We start from the raw sequence: 19,233 nt of genomic DNA, 5'->3' as shown, positions 1-19,233 counted from the left end.
GTCTGTTCTTGGCTTTGGAGTCCAACCTGGAACTGCCCATGTGAGGGTCAGGTGTAGCTCGTGACTAGGGCCAGGGGGGTGTGGCCCCAGTGCTGGTCAGAAGTGTGGCTCCCTGGGGCAAATTGAGGCTGGTTCTTAGTCTGGTTACCCCGTGGTTCAGATTCCTGGGCTGTCTCCTGCTCACTGGGTCCTCGGATCCTGCCCCCCTGTGGTACCCGCAGCGCTGGTGCTCACTGAAGGGCCTGAAGCCCTGTGGATGGCCTTCCCTGTAGCAGTTCTGCAGTGGAGGGGATGCAAGGCTGTGCTGAGGGGCCGCTTCTAAGGCCTGTCTGGATGTAGCCCTGAGCTGGGAGGTAGTGAGAGCTGGGGCAGTGGACTTGCTCAGCAAGCTCATGTTGGCCCTGGCCCCTTTCTGAAGAGGGTCTGGGAGGGAGATGAGGTGGGATGCATATCCCGCTCACACCCTGGCAGGGCCCCAGTAAAGCCCTTCCCTGTTCTTTGCACCCTGCCTGGCCTATGGTGGCCCTCTGCAGAATCCCAGTAGCTGCCCCTACACTGTCCACTCCAGCCTGTAGAGGCCAGGGAGGCCCCTCAGGTGTAGCCTTTCTGGTCTGACGGCTCAGCTGGCCCACCTTGCGACAGAGGACATGCAGCACATCTGGGACCCTGCACTGTTGGGCGATGCCACCTCCCCTCTCCTCTGCCCTGCTTTTGAGGTCAGGTAGAGCAATGGCTAAAGGCGAGTGAAGACCCACCCTCTGTAATCTATAGCGACTGTCACACAGCAAACTACTCCCATTTCATACAAGCGGGTCAGGTGTCAGCGTGCGATCGATGGCTTGCGCACAATAATTACAGGAACTAGCGGCTTGTGTTGCTCGAGTGACTTTAGGAAGAGTAGGGTCTCAATCTTCCCTCTAATAGGGCTTTGACAGTCGGAGGCAGCGGCGGCGGCTTCAGCGGCACCGCGTCTCAGGCTGACAGTGTTGTCATTAAACACCAGGTAGCGTGGAACAACAGAGAACACGGATCCCACACAGGGGGACAGGGCAACTGGCAGCAGTTATTTGTCATCACTGAGCTGCCCAAACTCGTCAGACTGCCGTGCGGACAGCTGCTTAGGGTGACTTATAGCCCTGTCTGGGCTGCTGTTGTGATTGGATAGCCTGTAGGTGCTTGTCAAAGACGGTCCCCCATTTCCGAGGTGTTGCGAGGAAGGCTGGGGGGCGGCCAGCTGTGGGCGGAGGTGCAGGGCTTTCCCCTCCTGTGGCAGCCGCTTGCCCACATCACTTGGGAAGCTCCTGAGTGACTGGAGCTTCCCAGTCCCCAACCAGGCTCCCTGGATGAGCCTGGGCTGTGACCCTTGATAGACCCACTCCTCTGCTCAGGGCCTGGGTCTTCCTGCCGTCTCTGTTATGGGGGTGAGCATGTTTGTGTGTGTGTGTGTGTGTCTGTGTGTGTGCACATTCATGTCACTGTCTTATACAGATTCTGACCAGGAGCCAAGAGGCCTGTCCCTGGGGCTGGGGAGATAGCTCAGTCGGTAGAATGCTTGCCTTGCGAGCACAAGGCCCTGGGTTCGATCCCCAGCACCCCCCTCCCCCCCCAAAAAAAGAGGCCTGCCCCTGCAGTCATCCATGTGACTAGTTTCCTTCTGTGCTGACCAGGTCATGAGGCAGGTTTTTATGCCCACAGGGGATTCTAGCAGGGTCTTTCTAGCACCTGCTGAGCCCATTGCTCTGCTTTGCTGAGTGACCAGCTGGCCCAAGGGGTCTCTGGGGGCCTCAGGGTTCAGGACCAGAGTGTTTAGAAGGGGCCGTGGCTGCCTTGTCACTTTGTCTTTGGCCACCGCTAGGTGTGAGATCCTGAGCCCTCTACTTGCAGTAGGCCTGTTCCCAGGTTTGAAGTGCTGGAAACATCAAGTGCAGGAAAAGTGGAGTGATTTATTAGACTCATAAAAATTCATACTTTGTGATTCCAGTCATCCCACATCTGAAGCTTGTTAGAACACAGTCCCTGGCAGCTCCTGCCGCGCCAGGGTGGGGGCAGGGCACTCACAGCAGCCCCCTGCCTTTGCTGCCATCCTGGCTCATTTAGAGAAATGGACAGGCCCCTGGAAGCACATGAACAACTGTTCTCAAAGGAGGGTGGGCAGGGGTCTTTGTTACACTAATACTGCTGAGTTCCCATGGCAAGAACAGGAGGCAGCCACATCACCTGGTGCCCTCTACACCTGGAACTGGCCTAGAGCTGAAGCACTGAGTATGGGTAGACCCTGGGGTGGGCGGTGACCTGTGTGCAAGCAGTAGGTGTCTCTGGGCACCAGTGGAGGTGGGCAGGCTGTTTCCAGCAAGTTGTCACGGAGGATGTGGGTGCCTCTTCGATTGTTGCCAGGCTGGGGACTGTGGGAGTTGAGCCCTATTATGTCCTCAAGAGGCCCCTGCAAAAGCTGTTTGTCCAGGTGCCCACTTGGCCTGGCCCGATCTGGACCTGTGTTCTGGGCACATGGGCAGACTGCTCCTCACCTTAAGGCCTTGCCAGCTTCCCATAGTATATGGAGGCCGATGTGCCCTCAGCTCTGCTGTGTGGCTATCATTGTTGAGTTCTGTGAGGGTGGGGGGACAGGGCTCTTCCTTCTCAGGACAGGGATGTTCTGCCTGGGCTGACCAGAACCTGGCAGAAACACTCCTCCCCACATCCTTCCTCCAGAACAGTGGAAGAGTCTGGAGGTCCAGGCCTCCTACTGGGCCCACTTTGCTTCTGCTTTTCCCAGGAGCTCTCTGGCTTCTATACAGCCCCCAAGGTGTCACCAGCAGGGAAAGGGTATCATGCATGATCATGACCCTTGCTCATCAGCACTGGTCACTATTCCCCTTGATGCAGCCTTAGGGGGCCTGCTGCTGGCTACCTGCCAAGACAGGGCCAGAGGCAGTGTGGGTGGGGCGTTCTCCCTCAGTCAGGAGAGCAGCCAGCTGGAGCTGTCTGGCTGGGTGCCAGGAGGAGGAGGCAGAGGCTGGGCTTCTTGGTTGCGCAGGGTAGAGCAGGAGCCCATGGGCAGGCCTGGGTCCAGGCCAGGGGACTGACCTTCATGTCACCTGGGTTCTTAGGGTAGAGTTGGTTACACTGCCTCCAAGACCAGAAGTACAGGGCTCCTTCGAGTCCCTTGCTTGCTGCTCTTTGATCTCTCATCTCCTCCCCTTCTTTGTGGAACAGGCTTTGCCATCTACTTCTGGGCGCTGAGGCATGCACCAGGCCCTGAACTGCCCCACCCACCAGGCACCTCTTCCCTGGTCCTGGAATGCTGAGGAACCACCTTGCCTGGGGTCCGTATGAGCCAGGCTGTTGGTGCCTCATGTGGGCACCTCATCCCCCAGACACACCCCTAGGCAGTGAGCTAAGGGGCTTCAGGGTTGGGTCTCCTGAGACTGTTAGTCCCTCTGCCTGGCCCCAGAGCACAGTGTCCTAGCCCTAGCATGGCGACACGGCTGAGCTTGACACAGAACTGAGGCAACTGCAGGAGTGGGAGATTGGGCAGGGCCTGAGTGGCCCTGTTGTACAGGAGCTGCTCGTCGGCCTGCCTGGAAACTGAGCCATGGAAGTAGGAAGTGACCCTGTGCAGCGTGTGTCCTCTGTGCACCTGCAGTTTGGGCAGGAGCAGGCCTGCTGTGTGGCAGAGCCACAGTCACTGAGGGTTGGGAGTAGAAGGCTCCAGCTGGGACTCCAGAGAAGTTCTGGCTGTGGCTCTGCTGTGGGTAGAGCAGGCTGGGTAGAAGCAGGCCTGAACCAGGAGGGACTGCAGTGGCAGCCCGGGATGGGTGGAGGGGTGGGGACAGGTGGCCTAGGTGTCCCACAGGGAGAGCAGTCTCCTGTGGGACCCACTGTGACTCGAGTACCTGAGCCTACCCTGTTTGACTGTCTTCCTGGCTACCTCCTGCAAATGGTGCGCATCTGAGGGCCCTTCGGAAGCCCTGTCTTCTGAAAGTGCCCCAGTGTGGTGGCCTTCACTTGGACTGGGGTGAGTCACTCTGTTGAGGAATTTGACTGACTCTCTAGTCCTCTCCTTGACTGGGTTTTGCTGTGGCCCCAAACCCTGGCTGTCCTCTCCATCCCAACTGGCTGCACGTGGGCTTAATGTGCTGCCCTGGGCTGACCTGGGCTGCCCTGGCTAAGATACCCCAGGCCTTGTGGGTAGGACCTCCCTGCTTGTGTTGGGCAGAGCCTGCAACCTCAGGAGCAGCACTTTGCCTGTGCCGCCGTCAGTGAGGGACAGAAAATCCTGCTGCCCCTGCCTTCACTCTGGCTGTGGTCGTGGGCACTGTGTTTCCACCAGGCCTGCAGCCTTTGCAGACAGCTCAGGTGTGTGTCACAGTTTTAAATGCTGGAGCAGAGGCCTCTCAGAAATGTATGCCACACGTTCTGTTTAAGATTTTGTGGCCGTTTTTCTAAGAGTGCAATTCAGCAGTTGTTGGGGAGGTGGCGGCCTGGTCGCCTGTGCTGGGACTGGCCTGCCCTGCTGGCCCCCCAGGCAGGGCCCTGAGTGCAGTCTTTGTGTGCCTTTGCCTGTGTGAAGTGTGTAGCCCGTCTACAGCAGCCTAGGGGAACTTGGGGCACCTGCTGACTGCAGCAAGGGAGAAGGGCCTCTACTGTCCCCCACCCTCCAGGAAGTGGGAGTTGGATGAAATGAAACTAGAGGCCTGAGAGGATGGGAGCCCTGTTGCGCTTTTTCTGGCCCCCTGAGGTTCTGTCCAGCAGCCACAGAGCTCAGGTTTCTCCTTCCTACTGCAGTTCTCTGGATCTTGCCCATCCTGGCCTGGGCCAGAGGTCCCCTCTTCCCACTGCTGTCCAGCCTTTGCCGTTCAGCACCCTCCTAGCCGGAATAAGGAGGGACAGTACAGTCCCTTAGGCTGAGCCTTGAGCTAGGCTTCTAGGAGTGGGAGATGGGGGGCCTGGGCTTGGCAGGTGCCTACTGAGTGCTGGGTGAGCACACACTAAGAGGTGTTTGTGGGGAACCAAACCCAGCTCCTAGCCACCCCGGGCTTCCCTCCTCACTTCTGCCAGGAGGAGCCAAGACACCCCTGCCTAGGGCTATCCCTGCTTCTTGAAGGCCTTGCACTTCTCCAAGTCCTGGCCTGTGCCTGGAAACCCTCGCCCCTCCTGCCCCTTCCACACCAGGCTCAGGGTTGCTCTGGAGGACGCTTCCTGGTGCCACTTGCTGGTGTACCCTGCAGTGCCCAACACTGGTAACCACACTGGTTGGCGACTAATTGTGAGAAGGCTGTTCTGGGAGGAGGCATCTGCCTGAGGGTCCTGCAGCTGTGAGTGTGGAGGTGCCCCCTGAGCTGTGGGTGGCAGGATTGATGCCTGAGATAGAGGGAGGAAGCAGCCTTGCAGGGGAGGTCGGCACAGGAGAGGTGTGGGTGGGATTCCTGTGCCTTCTGGGGAGGTGAGGTGACTGGCGACGGGCTCTGTCCAAGGCCCAGCCTGAGTCTCTGCCTTCCTCCAGGTTCTCTGTGCCCCCTCTGTCTACCACCCAGCTGTGCCAGTAGAGGGATGGGCCATGGCTGCTGCTCACTGCTCCCCACCTCAGCCTCAGGTCACCTCTCTCAGGGCATGGGCTCACAGCTGGCACCTTGTCAGAAACTTCAAATGGCGAGTGGGGAGAGGAGAGGCCTTTGGACCACTGATGCCAGGGAGGGCAGGGTGGGCCTCTGGAAGCTGCTTTGGCTCGTGACACTGACTGCTCTGGGCTCCTGGGCCAGAGGTTGGGTAGGGCTGTCCCCAGGGGCCATCCCTTGGTGGGGACATCAGAGGCCATGGGAAAGGGTGCTGTCAGCTGGGATGTGAGTGGACCAGGAAGGGAGGAAGGTATGTGGAGCAGGAGAGCAGAAATCAATATGGCTTCTAAAAGGGCTGAGCTGTGACAGCCTTTTAGGACTGTCTGTAGCCAGTGAAGGGTACGTAGACAGTTTGGAGATATTGAAGAAGTGTCAGGGTGGCTGTCGATGAAAAGCAGATTAGGCAATATACAGAGAAAGTTGAATCATACCAAATTGGAGGCAGAAAGCCTGACCGGGCAAAAAAATCTCAGCCCAGCAGTTGTCCTGGTGGCCTGGTTCCCACCCTCAGCCCAGGAACGTCCCTCAGCCTGGGCAAACTGCAGAGACCTGAGAAGTTGGCACCTGATGCCCCTGTCCGCGTCCACTCGGCCTACATGTGGGCCTGGCCTGCTCCCTAGGGCCCCTGTTGTTAGGAACTTGGTATGCTTTCCGGGGCTGCTTTGAGCAGGTCATATACTCCCCATAGGCTCTACCTTTCTGGCCCACTGGTGCAGGTGACTCATGTGGCTGACCCCAGCAAGTTCTGTGCTCAGGTGTGAGTCAGTGACCTTTTCCTTAGTTGTCTGCGTCCCCCAGCTGGTACCAGGGCCCCACAGCAAGGCGGTGTGGACAGCCCCCGCCTCCCATGTGCCTAGCACAGGGGCCTGCTGCTGCCCTGCCTGTTTCTGGGGCTCTGGTGTCAGTGGCGTCCAGGGGCTGGTGAACAGGAAGCTGGAGGCACCTCCTGAAACAAGAGTTTTCCCCGATGCATTTAGTCCCAGGCTAGTTGGTGGAGGAGGGAGGGAGCAGCCTCTTCTCTCTCGGATTCGCTCGCCGTCAGCCTCAAGTAGTTCTTTGCACAAAGTAGTAGTTCCAGTTTCATCTTATTCAGTGGTGAAAATTAGCAGCTCGTTTTCTTTAGCTGGTTATTTCCCTTTGAGGTTCCATAAAAATCTGAACTGCCTCTCAACTCTCGCCTGCACTAAAACAGATCAAGAGTGTGACCTTAGTCTGACAGACTCTGCCATCTGTGGTGGAGCCACCCAAGGAGAGAAAGCCAGGTCCGTGCCCCCGCAAACTGTGCACAGTGGGTGGTGGGGTAGAATCTGACTACCGGGCTCCCCTCCTGCCACCCAGCGCAGTCCCTCCTCTCCACGCCCAGTGGCCTCCCTCCCCATCTGCCCCCCCAGAAATGAAGTTCTCCTGCACAGCCATGCTTTGGGGGCACCCTCAGGCTGCCCCTGCTGGCCCCCAGCCCTTCCTGGAGCAGGGGGGAGAGGTGGAGGCTGCAGTCTGCAGTTGGGCAGCGCTGTGGGCAGGCGCTGGAGTCCTCTGATAGATGGGGCTCATATCCCATTCAAATATGATGCCAGCAGTTTTTCTGTAGTTTGTCTTCCATTGCGGTAGTAAAGTTTTTAATTAGGAAAGCTAATGAGATCGATTAGTCATTAGAAGTGACCTCTGGACGGCGGGCAAAGAGGGCTGCGTGTGTGGGCCTGATAACGTGGCGCAGGCCTCGTCGGCAATAAAGGCACAAGGGGCTTGATTTGAGTGAAGCGTGCCATGGGGGATATATCATGCAGAGAAAAAAAATTACAGCCCTGGGAGTCTGTAATGAAGGGAATTAAACCAACATCCTATCTAAATAACATGATTATCTACACAAAACCCCTCAGCCAGCAAGGAGGGGTGGGCAGCCTGTGTCCCTGGGGGAAGGCGAGGCCGTTCCTGACTACTGCAGGCTTGACTGTCCAGCTGCCCTGCAGCTTTGCCTCCTGCCCAAGGGGAGGCCCCAGCCTTCTTTCTGAGTCTCTGTGCACCAGGCAAAGTCTTAGGAGCCCTGGCTCCTGCCTGTCACTGGGGCCTGGCGCAGGTCACTCCCCACAGCCCACCTGTCTCTTTACCTTGTGCCTTCCATGGTCGCTAAGTGCATCTGAGCGGCCATCTGGGAAGGGCAGGGCAAAGTAGTCTGGGGCAGGCGGTAGAGGACGTAGCTCCACTGTGGCGCCAGTGAGGGCTGTGTCCTCACCTCTGTGAGCTCCTTGCCGTGTCCCACTCTGATGGGAGGCCTGCCCTCCAGGTCCGCAGGAGAGGTTAGGATCTGTGGGAAGCACACTTCCCAGCCCTGACCAGTGACAAGAGGCCACTTTTCTAAAAGGGAGTCAGCTTTATCACATTGCATTTCCTTGGCAGGATCATCAGGTACTAATAAGTTAGTGCTGGAAGTCAGTGCAGCAGAAGTTTGGCCTGATGGTAGGCCCAGGAATCAGGGCAGGCAGAGGCCTGGGCCCATGCTGCCATCCAGGGGCTGCTGCTCCTATCTGTTCCACCTGGGGAAGAGCTTCTAGAATTCAGAGTGCTGTCCTATGGACAGAGGGGCAGGGGGCTTCCCAGAGAAGGTAGTGTCTGTCAGACCAGGTGGAGAGGATGTACTTTGACCCCTGAGATCAGGATAAGGCAATTTTAGCTGAAGATATGTTATACACTGGGGACTGGGAGTAGATCCTGGTCAGATCTGGGGGACTCCCTGGCCCAAGCTAAGGAGGGGAATGCAGGCCCCAGTGGTCTAGGCTCCTGTCTCTAAGCTGGGCTGGGCTATAGACCTATCTGCATGGTTCCAAGGGGTGTATCTGGCTTTGTGACCTGTGTCCCGGCAGCAACCATAGGCAGCCCTGGGAGGCCTGGTAGTGTGTAGTCAGAGGTGGCTGCAAGCTGGTAGGTGAGTGGCCCGATGCCTCCCTGCACACCTGGGCACCCTGGGGCTGGGGAACAGGCAGGGGGAGCCCTAAGCTGTGTTCTGGTGGCACCTCTACCCCTGCAAGATGCCACACAAGAGAGAAGGGGAAAGAGAGCAAAGCAGGCAGGAGCCGGCCCAGGCTGCCCCTCTGCTTTCAGGCTGGGCTCATGGGGGATGAGGTCAACTCGGGTTATTGGTAACTTAAGGAATCTCACGTTCTTGAGCGCTTAGTTGGAACTAGCCACTATTGATTTTTGTTAGTATCTCCTTGCTTGTAAGACCTTGAAAATTCAATTCAACGAACATTTATTTATTGACACCCACCATATACCAGGCTGTCTCTGGCATACCAAACATGTTTAGCTCAGAGCTAAAGATTCACTGGCTTTGATCACTCGATGAGGACCAGGGAATTCCAAGTGTTGTGACTTATCACTGTTTCTCAAGTTCCTGTTTTCTCTTCAACTGTCCCAGAGTCACTCTCCTCATAGGCTTAGAGAGAGAGAGAGAGACAGCTGTGGAGGGCAGGGTAGGGGAGAAACACAGAGAAAGCAAGAGCCGGTGGAGAGAGACAGCAAGGGGGACAGGCAGAGAGAGAGGGGAGTGGAGGGCTCCTGTTGCTGGGCGTGGTAACCAGGCAGGTGTAAGGAGCTGGCTGGGGTGAGTGTAGCCCAGCCACATCCAGTTGTTGCTGTGGCCTCCCCTTAGTGGGCAGCCCTCTCTGGTTTGTGTCTTCAGTCCTTGGGACTAGAAGTGGCCCCCGTGCCCACCACTCTCAGGGCCACCTGGCCCCACCTTCCCCCGACCCAGACTGGGAATGTGCACCCTACACTCCTTCCCTTTGAGGGGCTGCAACTGGGACAGGCCTTGCCCTCTATCCCTGACCCACCCAGCATATGGGCTAATGGAGGCCCTGGGAGAGGCTACAACCCCAACAGAAGTTGGGGGGATGCTGAAGGCAGGGCTCTTGCCAACATCTGGATGAGGAGGGGCAGCAGCATGTCTGGCTGCATGGCTGAGGGCACAGTGGGCATGGTCTCATCTGCTCCCTGCCCTTCCTGAGGACAGCATGGCCACAGTGCCACCGTGGGAGGCTGGGCTGAGGGAGGTTTGCTGGTGCAGAGCTCTGGACTGGGTGGGAGTCTACGTGCTGTCCTACATGTAGAGCGGGACCTGAGGAGCAGGTGAGGGTCCCATGGCAGGGGAAAGCTGAGCACAGACTAGAAGGGAGCCGAAGCCACCCAGGCAGAGCAGGCTGGGGCTCCTGCTTGGGGCCACATGCCCAGGGCTGGAGGGAGCAGCGCGAGAGGTGGCTGTGTTAGCTTTAATTATCTGGGCAGTTAGAGCTGTACATTATGAAAGTCGGGCAATTAGACTCGTTCCTTGAAGCTATGGAGAAATTGCCGGCTATCAAGTGGAAGGGAACTCAGGCAAAACAGATCCCTGCTAATTGCCTGAAACATTCAGCAAGAAAAAAGCTGTTGTGGAAATCGCCCTGCAGAATGTTATGAAAACAGTGATCAAGTACATAGATCTGTCTGGGCTGGTGGTGGGGGTGCCTGGAGGGCAGGTGAGCTCTGGGCCTCCCGTGCGGGGCACAGTGCAGGAGCTCCATCTGGCCCCCCGTGTGGGCACAGTGCAGGAGCTCCTCCTGCCCAGCCCTGGACCAGCCCTGGAGTTTGGAGTCTGGTGGGCAGTGGGGGTTCCTGGTGTGGATGCTCACCTGGATACCTCGCTCTTGGCTGGGTCCTGGCTTGCTGGGCTTCTGCGTTCCCCTAGGCTGGGCAGTCAATTCAGCACTCTCATCCTGCTTTGGGTGATTGTGAGGGTGTGTGGAGCCTGTGCCCCACGCTCCTGGAGGCCACACTGATCCTTGGCTACCAGGCTTTCTGGAGCCATGGGGCCTTGTAGGACCAGGCTGTAGCCAGGGGATGCTGTGCTGGTGAGGGCAACTTCAAGGGCAGCCTTGGGCCCCAGGACCCCTGCTGACCTCCTCTGACCTGCCCATGCCCTGACTTTTCTCTGCAGTGGCCAGCGTACACACCCTGCGGACTGTACCCACCAGCAAGGTGATTAAGACCCGCTACCGCATCGTCAAGAAGACCCCGGCTTCTCCTCTCAGCGCCCCACCCTTCACCCTGTCTTCACCCTCTTGGCGGGCCAGGCGGCTCTCACTGTCCAGGTAGGAGGACCTGGTCCAGATTCCTGGGCGCTCTGGGCATTGAGGGCTACAGGTTGGGGTCTCAGGGGTGCAGGGACAGAGTGAGCCCCAGGGAGCTGCATGGTGTACAGCATGTTGGTTGGCAAACAGCCTAATTTTTCTGTTTGTTTTGCAATTTGTGCACCTGATATGTGGCCAGCTTATGTGTACTGCATGTGCATGTGCACATATACACACCCTCTTCTGTTTCTGGCAAGCCCGTTAGCTGATGGGGCCTCCTATGCAGCGCTGCGGAAAGCAGACACTGCCCAGCAGTTGAGGACCTGTGATGGTCTGCTCTTGGACTTCTCTGAGAGAGAAACTTGTGGTGGGAGGCCAGTCCCTGAGTAGCCTGCCTGGAAGCTGCCAGCATGTTGATTGCCAAGGGCTGCACTGGGGGCCTCTTCCTTGTCCTGCCTCCGCTGTCCGGAGTACGTGCTGGCCTGCAGGAACTGCTGTGTCTGAGAGCTGGGTGGGGCAGCCCCATCAGAGGAGCCTGTGCTGCCTTCCTGGGGCCTCCTCTGACTGAGGCCCAGAATTCGGGCCACCTCTCTCAGGAGGCCAGGCCCTGGAGGACCCAGGCCCTTCCTTTCTTTGCTGCAGCAGGGGCGTCCTACCTCCAGCCTGGGCAGAGCGTTGGGCAGATGGGAAGCAGGCAGTGGCAGAGCCCAGCTCTGGGTGAGCCGAGGGGCAGAGGCTTTGGGGCAGACCCACTGGGCCAGGTGGTGCACGCAGGGGCCTACCACTCTATGTGGTAGCTGCCTGGCTATTGTCCCTGCTGCTTCCCAGAGGATTCCAGGCTTGAGGCCAATCCCAGGAGATGTAGCAGGCTGTGTGAACAGAGCCCTGTCTGGGTCTGGACCTGGGCCTGTGGCAGGCGAGTCCACCCAGTTTTCTGTCTGAGGCTTGCTGGCCTCCTCCTTTACTTCTCACCACACTAGGGTTGGCCCTGCTGCTGATTTTTCTGGAGGCGATAGCTGGAAGTATATTTTAAATTAATTTTACTGCACTTTTTGTAATATTTTTGTTTTAAATAGATTTATATGCATCTTGGGGGCTATTTCTACAAATTTATGAAGATAATTTTTACTCTCTCGATAAGGTTAAATTTACACCTGCTATTTCCATATTAATTCACATTGCTAAGTGGATCTAATTTTCTTCCGTTCCTCTATCTGGTGAGCATGGCCTTTCCTAATGCAATTTCCCCCTCACTAAATCACTGTGATCGGGAGTCATGATCGAGCTAAATTAACTTAAATTAATTTACTTAATAAGAGCCCCAGATCATTGTGAATGAGGTTCAGATTTATGGGTTTTCAGCTCCTGAGAACCTCCCCTCCTGCAATTGGCATTTGGCCTGATGCCCCTTTTCTCCCAGGGGCATGGCCATGGGCCTGAGGTGACCTTCCTCAGTGACCTGGGGCCAGGCCCTAGTCGGTGAGCGAGTCCTGCTAGAGGGTGGCTGCATGTGCACCTGCACCATGCTTGTCAACTCTGGAGTTGCATGACCTCCTGCAGAGTGTGGCTCATGAGGTAGAGAGCAGGCAGTGGCTCAGCTCTAAGTGGGCAGGGAGGACACTGCCCTTGGATGGCTTGAGGCCCTCAGTCCTTGTCCAGTGGGCTCCTGGCCTCAGTGTCCTTCCTGCACATGGAAGCACCTAGGAGGGTGGGTGAGGATGCCCTTTCTCTCTTTCCTGACTACCCTGGTCACCCTGGTCCTTGTCAGGCATCCAGGACCCTTGAACTTATGATCCCTGGGCCTGGGGTGGAGTGGGGAAGGGAGCTGAGCTGAGGGGTGCAGGTCTCTGGATGCCTGGGAAGAGTGGTTGCCAGTGGGCTCAGCCTTCTTTGCACAAGGTCACCATTCCCTGATGTGGCTTCCAGCCAGCTGCCTGACCATGCGCCTGGGCCTGGCTTGTTGAGGTGGCAGAAAGAGCCTGTCTCTGGGTTCAGCGGCTGAGCTGCTGCCTGCACCCCTTGGGAGGTAGGGCCACCTGCATGTGGTTGGCAGGTTTGCCTCACTGTGGCCTTGACCCTGCAGGTTCCTCTGCCCCTCCCCGGGCAGTGTCAGGACTCAGGCTACCACGAATTGAAGGATAGTGCAGTGGTAAGAAAGCAGAGCTGCCACCAGAACTCTCCTTATTCCGAGCTCTGTCCCCACCCTGGGAGGCAGGCTGCAGCCATCCTGGAGGCCTCAGTGGGGTTGGAGGCATCGACACAGGTGGGAGTGAGGCGGAAGGCCCGTGGCCAAGTGCAAGCACAGGTGTGGGGCACTTGCCCACCCTTTGCAGACATTCACTGTATAGCCGATACGGTCACTCCAGAGGGAAGGGCACTGTCACCCCATGCAGGCTGCGCTACCATAGGCAGACCTCTTTCCTCTTGGAGCTTCTGCCTTTGTGAGAGGGTGGTGGTGGGTGATGAGTGCAGCGGCCATGGGCATCTGCCTGAGTCAGGTGGGGCCTGGTGAGCAGCCTGTTGGCCACGTGCTGAGCAGGCCTCCTGGGCTCAACACAGCTCTGAAGCATCTCCCTGCCCTCCTTGGGGAAGTTTGCCAGGCATGAGTCTGGTGGGAGGCACGGGACAAGGCCTGTACCTCCAAGGGCCTGGAGTTTTGACGATTGAGGAGGGGACAGGGAAGTGGCAGCACAGTCTATGGGGAGGCCTGGGCAGGTCCCCTGGAGCCCCTCCCTTGTAGCCTATGGTAGCCCTCGCCCGTGCTGTCCTGGGGCCTTCCTGTGCCCCTCCCTTCCTTCTATTCCCTGCTGAGTGCCAGGGCTTTCACAACTTGGAAAGGGGCCTTGGGGAGGCTGTGGGTCTGTTGGACAGACAGAGCCTCAGGACCCCTCTGCAAGCCTCGCTGCTGTGCTGCGGAGGTGGAGGTCCTTTGTGCCCTGGGCCATCAGTGCTGCTTCTCTTTTGGGAGAGTACACAGGGTGATTGTCTCCACTTTGGAGAAGTTGCAGAAGCTTCTCTTCACACGTGGCAGCTCTGGGGCCTGAGATGGTTGGTGGCATAGCTGCCCACTGCTGCTGACCCTGCTGCTCTTTTGCCCTGTGAGGCAATTTGCTCTCAGCCCCTTAGGAAGCTGGCAGACACTGTGGGCCGTGTTGACAGCCATGCTTACAGGAAGGGATGGGCATTTTTCTCCCGCCACTGGTACTCTCTGCACTGGACATGGAACGATGGGCACAGAAGGCCATCTGGGAGAGTCAGCTGGTGGCCTCAGATTGTCTCGGCTAGTCAGTGTTTATCCCTGTTCAGACAGACGGCCAGAGGCTGCTGGGCAGAGCCCTTAGTTCTTCTGGGTGCTGCCAGCCAGCTCCTCTGAGGATGGGTGTGCCCACTGAGGCCATTGGGACCTTGACCAGGCAAGCACATCGAGGCCAGGGACAGAGGGAGAGAGGGCAAAGGGGACTGCTGCCTGTTCTGGGATGGGACTCTGCCTTTGAGAGGCAGTGTCGGTGGTTCAGTGTCCGTCCTGGCCTGCAGATGTCTGGGCTTGGGGCTGCTTGGGTGTAGGGACAGTTGATGATGGGGGTGATGCTGGCCTTGTGCCACCCAACCCCAGGAGACTGCTGTGTGGGATCAGACTGCTCTGCTGAATGAGTTGCCGGTCTCCTGCCTGGGGAACCAGACTGAACGGGTTCAACAGGACAGAGCTGTTGCTCAGGTCCAGTCCTTGGGAACCCACAGCTCAGGCTGCCCTGCACTCCCCCATGCTCCTGTGGCAGTCCCTGAGGACTGCCAGGGAGCCAGACCCAGAACCAGCCATGCAGGCCTGGGTCTGAGGTGCACAGGCAGAGGCCAGCAGAGGGTCCCACCAGAGCCGCTTCCCAGGACTGAGGCTCACATGCACAAGTCCGTTTTCTGTTGTTCCCAAGATTTGTGGATTTGCCGTGTTGTTGCCAGCTCCCAGCAAGTTCATTAATCTGAACTGAAGCTGAAATGTGACTTATATCCCTAAACTGCCTGTCACTTTTTTTCTCTCTCCAAATTCGTTTGACATGAAAGTGCGAAATAAACAGAAGCTGCTGTGCTTAAGCAGATGAATCGGGAGCTTTTCCATCCGACTACAAATGGTCCTGTCACAGGGCTCTTGCTGGCTGTGCTGCCTTATTTTATTTTATTTTATTTTGTGTCTGAGCGGTAAATCTTAAGTAATCTCTGTGCAGTTTGACGAGGTTTAGGCCAAGATTTTGAAAGGCTCTGAAACGCTTCTCCAAAGTGACGTCTCATTAAAGAGGATTCAGCCTGGCGACGGGAGGCGTCCCTGCCGCGGTGGCCCTGGCTCCTGTGTGCTCCCCTCCACGTGTCTCCTTAATGAGCTGGTTTGCCCATACAGCCCAGCCACCAGCCACAGTTCTGTCCTGCCTCCTGCCTGCTCCCTGGTGTGTGGTGGCCCTGACAGCGTCACCAGCTGCCCAGCTCAACAGCAGACATTCACCTCTCATGGCTCAGGAGTCTGGTAGTCTGAGATCAGGGTGCCCACAGGTTCAGTGTCTGGTGATGGCCTGTTCTGGTTTACTGGGGGACTTCAGTTTTCATAGGCAAGGGGAGAAGAAGAGGGAGAAAGGGAGAGAGAGGCCGTGAGGCATGCTCTCTGGGGTCTCCTCTTGCAAGGTCCCCATTCTCTGGACTTAACGTAACCCTCATCACCTCCCAAAGGCTGCACCTCTGAATCCCTTGTCACTGGGACTAGGGCTTCAGCATAGGGACTTTAAGGGTATAGACATTCAGTCCATGCCAGGGTGTGCCTTGCCAAGACCAGCTGGAGGTGAGACTCCCACAGCCTCCTGATGTGCCCAGAGGGTGTGTTTGTGAGAGGAGCTTGGTGAATCCTCATAAGACTGGTGCTCCCGTCTCTCTGAACTGCTTCCATCAGATGGTCCTCACCTGGGTCTTGCACTGCCTTGGAAGTGCCCTTACCCTCTGGTCCCTGAGGGTGTGCAGAGGCCCTACTTGGCTCAGCCCAGGCTGGGATTCTGTTACAGGTTAGCTGGGAGTGTCCCCGGACACCAAGGGCAATGGGGGTGTAGGTTTAGTGGCTTATAGGGACCTATAGGGACCTGGGCAACAGGTCTCCTGGGAAGAAGGCAGTCAGGAAGCAGGTGGACAAATGGGGCAGGTGGTTTTAGGAGCAGCCACTGCTAGGACACACTGAGACTCTGAGACCTGTCCAGAATGGGTGGATTTGCAGTGGCAGACTCACAGAAGTTTCCTCTGGAGGCAGGGCCCCACATGGATGGGGCAAAGGCAGCGCAGTCCCAGCCAGTAGGACCTTCCTGTGGGCTTTGGAGAAGGGCCCAGCATGTCTGCTGATGTTCTGATGAGGAGACTGGGAGGGGTTGGTGTGAAAGGCAGTCCCATGGGCTGGCCAGGTGGATATTAGGATGGCTTTGCCCTCCTCAGGTGAGAAGCAGCCTTCTAAGGTAGTCACATGGCTGTGGACACGCCTCAGAGCCACCTGTGTGCAACTCCTGGGGGGTGAGCTGCCTGTTCCCCCTACCCTTCCCTGGAACATGGAGCCCAGGACACTTTGGACCTTCACCCAAGAGACTAGAGGTAGCGGGTGTTGAAGGGCTGCTGTCTGCTGGGCCTGGTTCTCTCCAGTCCCCAAGCACCTGGGTGATGGCCCAGGGCCCCACAGTGGCTGTGCTTGTGAGCACCTCCAACGAACAGTCTAAAGGAGCCTGAGGCTGAAGACATTGCTGCATGCCTGTGAAAATGCTTAGAATAATGGGATTGACATTTCTGGTTTGGGTTAATGGAGTAGCAGAGTTTTGAATTGGTTCTATTAAAAATGTAAGTGTCTCTGTCGCCGGGAGGGAGCCCTTTCCACTGCTTTTGTGTTGAGTGCCAGTACTGGTGCTGGTCCAGAAGGCCTGCTTCAGGGCCAGCCCACAGGGCCGAGGGCAGCTGTGCCCAGAAAGCTCTGCCAGAGCTGCAGCCTGGGCTGTCCTGGTTTGGTGTTGTAGGAAGGGGTGACCTGGCCTGGACCCTCCACCCTGCCCAGGGTGCTTCCTCTGCTGGGCAGGACTTTCTTTGCTGGTCTCAGAAGAGGGACTATGTGGGAGCATGGTGCCTTGTGTGGCTGTGGGGCTCTATGCTTAGCTCCCTGGGAGAGAGCCCCTGGGCCCAGCTGCTCCATGCCTGCTTTCCGGGGTCCTTAGGGAGGCTGCTGCTGGCTGGTCTCTGTTGTGTGAGCACAGTGCCAGGGAACCCTGCGGAGTGTGCGGGAAGCTCTCACTGAGGCCCTGTGGGGTCTGCACGCTGGAGGGTCAGGGTGCTGGGAGCAGCCTAGCCTAGGCGCGTCCTAGGAGGTGGATGCCATGGACTGCTGCCTTCCTTCTGTCCTCTGTACCTTCAGCCTCAGTTTTCCCTTTCCAGTCAAAAGTGAGCTTTGGGTTCCCCCAAGGGCTCTGGGTGGTGGGAGGGAAGGGTGGCATGACCAGGGCAGAGCTGGCCTGGAAAGGCTGTTCTGCCAGCTGCAGCCCTGCTCATGCCCTCAGGGGCTGAAGTCCCTCAGTGTGGCAGACCATCAGGCCTGCTTGTCCCTCACCCTGGGACCCAGGACACCCAGTTTCTCCTGCTCTGACTTTCCCTGATGCCTGGAGCCTGCTCTGTGGCCCTAACCGGCAAGGGCCCCAAGAAGACTGGTGTAAGCAGGTTTAGGTGCAAGGGTGGGCTTTGGGACTTGCATGTGGCTGTGCCCTTCAGCCCTCCTTCTCTATCAGGCATGGTCCCAGGAGGCCCTGTCCTTGTTCCTCCACTCTGTGGCTGTCACTCTTACAGGGTTGTCCTTCAGCCCAACTCCCTTCCCAGTTCCCATGACCTGCAGGGTATCAACAGGCCTGGGTAGCGATGGCAGGACACAGAGGTCCTCCAGCCAGGCGTTTGGTACCCCACGTGGCTGGAACATGGTTAGGAGCATCGCTGTCCATTTTGGGTCCCTGGTACTCTTCGGGGCATGGCCTGGGAGTCACTACAGCCTCCCTGACCCCCTTTCCTCATCTCAGTATTGGCATTAAGGAAACAAGTCAAGATACCCCACAGTGGGCACACATAGGCCGTTACCCCAGGCTGGGAGATTTGGGTGCAAGCAATCCTAAGAGCAGGGGTCTCCTGACTTCTTCAAAGCCAGGAGGAAAGGGGGCAGTGTCTAGTACTGCAGGTTCTGGGAGAGCTAGGTCTCTGAATGGTCAGCATGGAGGGGCTGTCGTGTGGACTGAGTTTTTTAACGAGGTCACCCTTGTATTTCACTTGTTTGGAAACATCAGACAAGACCAGGGGAGGGACATTCTGCTGCACACCTGGTCTCTATCTGTAGACACGTGAGTGTGGTGAGACCAGGCAAGGCCTTAGCAACCTCTTCTGCCCGAAGGAGACTGCTGTCAGGGCCTCTTGGCAAGGTGGCTCCTCTGACAGAGGAAGTGGCATGCCCCACACTGGAAGACCCCAAGGAGTCCACACAACAGGCCAGGCAAGTTGCCCACACAGGCTCTGTAGGGCCTCTAGCAGAGGGAGATGGCCTTGGAGGGCAAGCATAAGGTTCTAGAGTGACTGAAAGGACGTGGACATGGTGGGCCAGCTTCCCTGTTCCAGTTCCCCTTGTGGGATAGTCAGCTGGCAGGCATAACATCTGTGTCCAAGCTTAATCTAGCTACTGGGTGCCCAGGGCCTTGCTGACTGCAGCACAGCATCTGCCCTGCCCACCCTGGACCTTTTAAGGCCTTGTCCTATAGATGACTGGCTGCTGGGTCTGGGCAGGGTGGATAATGCTGGCCCAGGGCTGCTACATGCCGAAAGCTAACCTGCTCCTTGGCTTCTGGCCCAGGGGAACAACAGGCTGCCCCTCTCCTCCCCTTGTGTCAGCAGGAGAAAGGAGTGTTGCCCTGAGGTTCTTGGATTCATTCTCCTTCCCTCTCCTAACTAGAGTCTTGCGTTTAATTTCTTTAGCTAACTTGTACTTTCATATACTTTTACACTTGCATAAACGTTGCAAAAATAATTTGTAGTACTCCCACGTTCTTCGCCTGAATCTACAGTTGTTTGCATTTTGTCCCATTCTCTGTATTGTACTGCCAGGAGCCTGTGTGCCCCTTGTGCTGGTCCCTGGGGGCACATCTCTGTGGCTGGCATCAGCCTCCAAGCCTCTGAGGCCTCACTTGGTCTTGCTGCACTCACACAGCTACATTCACAGAGTGGAGACCAGGTGTGCTGTGGATTGTCTCTCCACAGGCCTCATCTGATGTCTTCAGAATGAGGTTCAGATTTGGCATCTTGACGGGGAAGTTGTGGCAGCGGTGGTGTGTCCCTGGGCTGCCCCACATGGACGCTTGGGCCAGGAGCTGCTGACTGGCTTCTGCACTGCAGGGTGCTCTGAGCAGCTGTGGGGAGAACAGCGAGCACCCCAGTGTCCCGTTCCCTACTGAACTTCCACATCTTGTGGCTTGGTAGCCCCACCTCCTTCCATG

General features: G+C 57.3%; 2 protein-coding genes across 3 annotated transcripts in view; both read left to right on the top strand.

The window, feature by feature from the left end:
* The window catches only part of NAPRT (nicotinate phosphoribosyltransferase), a 131,718-nt gene that overhangs the window by 65,053 nt on the left and 47,432 nt on the right, over positions 1 to 19,233 (top strand). The window lies entirely within an intron of this gene.
* Positions 1 to 19,233, top strand: part of ZC3H3 (zinc finger CCCH-type containing 3) — an 85,668-nt gene that overhangs the window by 23,053 nt on the left and 43,382 nt on the right. The window contains 1 exon segment of the mRNA XM_079153833.1: positions 10,582 to 10,735. Coding sequence (XP_079009959.1) covers positions 10,582 to 10,735 — 154 coding nt within the window.

Source organism: Sciurus vulgaris (assembly GCF_902686455.1).
Source record: "Sciurus vulgaris genome assembly, chromosome: 1".
NCBI lineage: Eukaryota > Metazoa > Chordata > Mammalia > Rodentia > Sciuridae > Sciurus > Sciurus vulgaris.
Note: the sequence above shows the minus strand (reverse complement) of the source record. Positions and strands in the feature narration are given on the sequence as shown.